The sequence below is a fragment of the Punica granatum genome, chromosome 2 (genome assembly GCF_007655135.1).
Source record: "Punica granatum isolate Tunisia-2019 chromosome 2, ASM765513v2, whole genome shotgun sequence".
In the NCBI taxonomy this organism is placed as follows: Eukaryota; Viridiplantae; Streptophyta; class Magnoliopsida; order Myrtales; family Lythraceae; genus Punica; species Punica granatum.
The window spans coordinates 15570037-15576501 of NC_045128.1; the positions used below are offsets into that span (position 1 = coordinate 15570037).

General features: G+C 38.8%; 1 protein-coding gene across 1 annotated transcript; it reads right to left on the minus strand.

Moving 5' to 3' along the window:
- Positions 1–3795: 3795 nt before the first annotated feature.
- LOC116195020 (pollen receptor-like kinase 3) lies at positions 3796–6195 on the minus strand. The gene is made up of 2 exons (XM_031523972.1): positions 4725–6195; positions 3796–4588 (listed from the first exon to the last, which is right to left on the minus strand). Exons 1-2 carry the CDS (start codon positions 6019–6021, stop codon positions 4020–4022), a joined length of 1866 nt encoding a protein of 621 aa, XP_031379832.1. The 5' UTR covers positions 6022–6195; the 3' UTR covers positions 3796–4019.
- Between the last annotated feature and the right edge of the window lie 270 nt (positions 6196–6465).

The following is a 6465-nucleotide window of genomic DNA, read 5'->3' on the forward strand; positions in this document are numbered from 1 at the left end:
ATTATTATACTATTCGTCATTTCATAATAGTTAGCATGATATTTTTGAAAGAGCTTTATCCTTTAAGGGGTTGATCCAATACCAAGTGGTTCAGACTGAGAAAAGGTATGAAATCTTTGTATCTCTTTATTATCCAACAAAATTTTTGGAACTATCCTCCCGCAAAATGAGAAAGTCTTGAAATATCAAGAAGGGATCTCATGAGAAAAGCCAGACATGGGCCTGATGGGCCGATTGGACTGAGCACCAGAAACTTTTAGCAGCAAATTCGGGGCTTTATGGGCCGCTATGGGTCTACCCCCGGCAAAAGCCTGAGCCAGAGAGAGCCCAGAGCCCCGTCTCCGATTTACCCGCCAATGTTCGGCAAACTCGACATCTTCCATCTGCTTCGCCCCGTTCTCGGAGCTTACCTGTGAAACAGTTAACTTCATGGTTTGGCACGGATCCAAGGATAAAGTAGAAACGGGCAGAGATTGTAGTGGGCCTCTGTCAATAAAGCCCATTATTCATGTCCCGTTTAGCTCACTGGGAGTAACCGCAATGTTATTGAGAGATTAACTCTCTATTTGGATTGAGGGAAATGAAAGTGAGGAAGAGAAAAATTGTATAGGACAACTTTCCTTTTCCACCCTTTCCATTTTATTCAAACAAGCTAAAAGGATGCAATACATGGGAAAGAGGAAAAGCATTTCGGAGGAAGCAGCATTACACAGAAGAGGAAATGGTGAACATGTATATTGCCCATTTATAGTAATCTTATGTTTTGATCTGATCACAAATTTCTATTTAAAAAACTTATGATGTCATACAAATGAAGGCCGATTATATTAAGATCGACCACGCATGTATTATACTCAGCTTACTGTATCAGGAATGAAGATAAAGGCAGATTCATAATTTGAATTATTCTGCCAAATGGAGGCATATTAATAATTTAAATGAATTCTAACAAAATTCTCTATACATAAACTAATAACAGTTACACTAAATAGATCAATGAAGTTTTTATATACTTTTACATGCTATAAAGATGATTAAAAGAAAATTAAAAAGAAAAACATTATGAAGCTAAGGGTTGAAGAAAAAGAAGATCCTATTAGTTTATTGAGTTAAATGCATTTTACCTCCCAATCTTTAGGCCTAGTGGCAAAGTGCCCCCCGACCTTAAAAATTTTACACTATACCACATGACCTATTTAAAAATAAACAAAGTGCTCCTACGATTGCCTTTCCGATCAGTTTTCCAGCCAAATCTAAATAAATAATAAAATGAGTAGAAAAAGAAGGAGAACGTCAAAGAGAAAAAGCTGCGAGTAACAGAAGGAGCGGTCATCGCCTGCCGCCCGACCACCATCACCAAGGGAAAATCATCGGACGCCTCTCATGCCACCAGTGACCTCACACTCCCCCTTCTCTCCCAAAATTGCACTCTTTATCACCCCCTCACCCCCTCGACATAGATTTACAAGCCCACTAATTTATGAACTCAGGAGTTCAAAAACCAATTGCAAACAACAATACTGCGGTGCAGATTCATAAGCCATTAACCACCACATGACTGTTCTAGGGTTCCACGATAATTAACATGACGGATTGGTGGAGCAATGACCGAAATTTCCAAAGGAAAAGAAACATATAAAATCACACTTCTTGGAATTATTGTAATACCCATCAGACAAGATGACGACGACAGTGGAGAAGAAGGACAACCAGAAAATGGATTGAAACAAGTAATGTTGGGGGAAACAACAGGGCGAACAACAAAATTTTGCTTATTGGGAGGTTAACAGAGCTATGAATTTTCAGAGCTCTCTTTCATCCTCCTCAAGAGAGAGATCTAAGGGGAGCAGATAAGTGTCCGAGAACTTGCCCTGGGCCGTGGTGGATGGGCGGCAGCAACCACCATCCCCTTCTATCCCTCATCTCCCTCTCTCCCTCTCCGATGTCATGGTTTTATTTCTTCTAATTTTTTATTATATATATTTAATTTTTAAAAATTATTTTCTAAAATCCGAAACTAATTATTTTTTGGCCGGAAAACTAATCGGAAAGACAATCGGAGGAGCACTTTGTTTATTTTTAAAAAGGTCAGGTGGTGTAGTGCAAAATTTTTAAGGTCGGGGGGCACTTCGCCACTAGGCCTAAAGATTGGGGGGCAAAATGCATTTTACTCTAGTTTATTTCATATAAAAGTTCTAATGAAATTAATTATCTTTTTTTTTAAGAAATTAGAGATATTCAATGTGTAAGGTACACATTATTTGATATTTCAGATCTTGGGATAAGTAATGCATAAGTAAACTTTTAGATTTTAATTAAACAAAATCTACTCTAGATTAATCAACTTTTATTTAAAATTTTAAAAATAATAAAAATAATGCTCTCTCACATTAAATTTTTATGGTCCTTGCCGTCACATATATGTATGTCCATGTACCTACACACGTGCGTAATCTAGTATTCTGCAAATATAAAGGGAAACCTTTTTTAAAAAGAATTCATTTCGATATACAAGCATAATATTTCTTAAATTCATCTTGTTTCTTTTTCTATCGGTTTTAGTGATAATTAACTTGAAAACATACCAAATGTGATAAATTATGAAATTTTTTCTATAACAAAGAATCTAATTTTCAAAAATATTACTTTCTTGTGTAATTAAAAAAATATTATTGTCTTGTCATTTTAAATTTGAAATATTATAGGAGAATTACAACGATAGTCCTAAAAAAAATTTTATTTTTTAAACTTGAATCCTATAAGTTCGACTTTGTAAAAATGAGTCCTAAATTGTTTCAAAAAGTAATAGTTTTGGTCCATTCCGTAACCGGCCGTTAATGGATGATGATGGGGACTTCAAACCGTGAAAAATGTCACCGTTGGTTGTTAACATGACACACTTGGACCAATCATCACACGCCACTTCAGAAATTTCTTAAAGATTTTTAAAAAAAATAAAAATAGAAAAAAATGAATAAAATTAACCAAAATTAATACAAATCAAATAAAACTCAGAAAAAGTGAAAAAATTCAAAAAATAAAATAAAATAAAAAGATCTTAAAAACTAAAAAAAATAAAAAATAAAAATATAGAAAATTCAAAAAATAGAAGAAATATTCAAAGAATTACATGAAAAGATTTTAAAAAATAGATTAAAAAAATAAAATTTACAAAAAAAATTTTAAAAAATTAAAATAAGAAATTAAAAATATTAAGAAAAATTAAAATTAATTAAATAAAAACTAGAAAGTTAGGATTAATACAATATTAAAAAAGAACTAAGTAAAATCTAAAATAAAAAGAGAAAGATATATAAGATACCATACCAAATTTACTTATAAATAACCTTTTGAAAAGTAATTTTTTTTTATTATGAAAAAGGGAAAATTTTATAAATAAATTGTTTCCATGTGTGTCTTGGTATCCGAAAACTTAATAAGTCCTGGCTAATCCAATTCAAGTCGATATAAATAAGAACTTTGACTTGTGTATTTTATGAACTTATACTAACAAATAGCTTTTGGTGAACTGGAAGTTATGCTAGATTTATTAAATTTTGGGAGACAAAAAGTTTGTGAATGAGGAGCTCCGATCTCAATTTTTATGACAAACGGTTTACTAACAGTGAATGACCCAACAAATATGTTATATATAAATTTTCCAGTGGTGCATGTCTTCATATCAGTTACTAATTTATATTTTAATATAATCTTGTGCATGAGATAAGTCAGATCCAACTGAGAAATAAGAGGGGCGTAAAAGATTGATTTTTCTTTCTCTAATTGGTATTCAACTTTTTTTTTCCCTTTCATCTTTTTGACTTGATTGAATTAATAGTTGCTGGGAGAGAACTAAAAGAAGTTAATGTTGTTAGCATTAGGAATCTCCAAGAACCATGGCTAACAATTAAAGTATTTTCCTACACCCTTTGTTCTGCCCTCCTAAATATTAAAAAAAAAAAAAATGCCACACTTGTAAAATTCGATCTACAGCACATGTTGTGGGGTTCGGACATTTCTCAAACTTGCACCTCTTCTATCCTCCTAGTGGCTTCCCTCAAGTCGGGACGGAGCTCGGGATTACTCTCAGTACAGGAAGCCCCGATGTGGAGGAGCTTCAACATCTCATTTGTGGAACCCGTAGACGTGGCTATCTCAGGGTTGATGACTTCCACCTCTCTGTTCTCGGAAATCGCCGATTGTACCCACTGAACAACATCGGTGCCTCCCTTGCCGTTGTTGAGATACTGAGACGGGAACTTACCGGTCAGGATCTCGAGGATGATGATCCCGAGACAGTAAACGTCACACTTGGGGGTAAGTTGTTGGTACTGCACATATTCGGGGGCTTTGTAGGCAAACATCGTCTGTGCAGCCTGAGGGGCGTTGATGAATGGATGGAACGCATAGTCGCTCAGTAATGGCTCGTAATTGTCACCCAGAAGTACATTGCTCGACTTGAGGTTTCCATGAGGTAGATCGTACGAGGCGAACTCGGAATGTAGGAAATCTAACCCACGTGCTATTCCCTGAATGATCTTCAAACGAGTAGGCCAAGTCAACTCAGCGTGGAAATCTCCTCGATCACCTGAAGATCGTTTAACTTGTTAGGTACGAACAATTTGTGAAGTAGCAGAATAGATCAACGGAAGGAATTGATGGGGTAAATAAAAAAAAGGGATAAAACTGATACTCATTGAACTGAGGATGATTTCATTTCATACCATGCAAGACGTATAGCAAGCTGCCCTTGGGAATGTACTCGGACACGAGGAGTTTCTCCTCCTTCCGGTAATGGTAAGCGAGAGGTGTGAGTATGTTCTGGTGGCGGAGACTCCCAAACTTCCTCATCTCAGCATCGAGCCCCTCTCTTCCTAACCTGTTCATCTCCCTCAACCTCTTCACCACCACGGCTAGGCCATTGGTCATCACAGCTTTGTACGCCGACCCTAGTCCGCCATTTCCTAAAACCTCTGCAGCTGCCTTCATTAGGTCTGACAGCCCGAATGTGCCCTTTTCGCCGTTCACTATTATGAGGTCTCCAATGTCGTGCTTGCTGCCGCCCCTCGAGGACCCTCTCTTGGACATGCTTCCTTTCCTGCCTGACGAGCCCCTGCTCGAGATGTGCACTTCCACTGCATCGTGCACGACCTCCTTCCCCAGGATGCTGAATTGGGTTTCCCTTTTCCTAGAATTGTATATCGCCGACAGGAGAACTCCTGCGGCTAGTAACCCAAATACGGTCCAAATTATCATCTGAGAACTTTGTCCAGTCTTCTTCGTCTCATCCTGTGGGGAAGAGCTCGGAGTTGGCATGTCGTCCGGGGGCTTCTGGGTCGGGTCTGAACATATTGTAGTCAGTGGTTTTCCACATAGTCCTTCATTTCCCTTGAAAGAATTGGGGCCGAATTTCGATACGCCATCCGGAATCTTTCCTTCCAATTTGTTGTACGAAAGGTCTAACGAAACGAGCTTCTCCCTTTCCATTGAGGGAATAGTCCCCGAGAATTGGTTCTGCTCGAGGTGTAGCTCCATCAGGTTGGGAAGCTGTGTGAGTGACTTCGGTATTGAGCCTGTGAAATTGTTCTGCGAGAGCCAAACTTTCTTTAGGGACGACATACGGGAGAAGAAGTCCGCTGGGATTTCCCCGGAGAAGTGGTTCTTGGACAACAAGAGGGACTTGAGGGCTCCTAGGCGGTTGAACTCGGGGATGGGGCCCGAGAAATCATTGTTCACGAAGCTAATGGTCCTGAGGCTGCGGATGAGCAGAAGAGCTTCCGCGTCAATTTTCCCCGCAAGCCCCAGGTCGGAGAGGTGAAGGCCGGTGATAATATTGTTGAAGCACACGACCCCCTTCCATCCACTGCAGGGATGGGAGCTGGCGACCCAAGAACCCAGAGCCTCGTTATCGTCCTGAAAGGACTGCTTGAGCCTCAGGAGGGCATCGGCTTCGGGGTCGGAGACGGAGAGTGAAGCGAGCCAGAGGATGAGGATGAGACGGAGTGTTCGAACAGCGGCCATTGGTGAGCCGGGGATGGGGAGGAGCCGCCGTTCGGGGTGGAGGAAGGGAAGGGGGTGGTGTGTGGTGTGGAGGGGTTGTGCTTAATTTGGGATTGCAAAAGACTGTCATGTTGGGAAGGGGACGAGAAATGGAAATGGAAATGGTGGATGGTAGAAGAGTTGGAGATGAGAGCTGGCAAACTCTCATGAGATTCTAACTATAGAATTTAATTTCAGAGAAGAGGGAAAATTCTTTCACCAAAACTTATGTTTGACCAAGTCAGCCTTCCAAAAAAAATAACAAAAAAAAAACAAATAAACAAGTTCTAGCAATCTTAATTTGCTGACTCTATATATATGACATAAACATAATACAAGACTATAAATTCTTCCGAAATTTATTGTTCTTAATATATAAGTGTTCTTAATCAAGTGAATAAGGTTATTGCCTTTGGATCGGTCTGA

Excerpts from the sequence above, each read along its gene's own strand:
- LOC116195020 (XM_031523972.1), bottom strand. The coding sequence starts at position 6,021 with ATGGCCGCTGTTCGAACACTCCGTCTCATCCTCATCCTCTGGCTCGCT. Across the intron at positions 4,589-4,724 it reads CTTGCTATACGTCTTGCATG|GTGATCGAGGAGATTTCCAC; the intron begins GTATGAAATGAA and ends AACGATCTTCAG.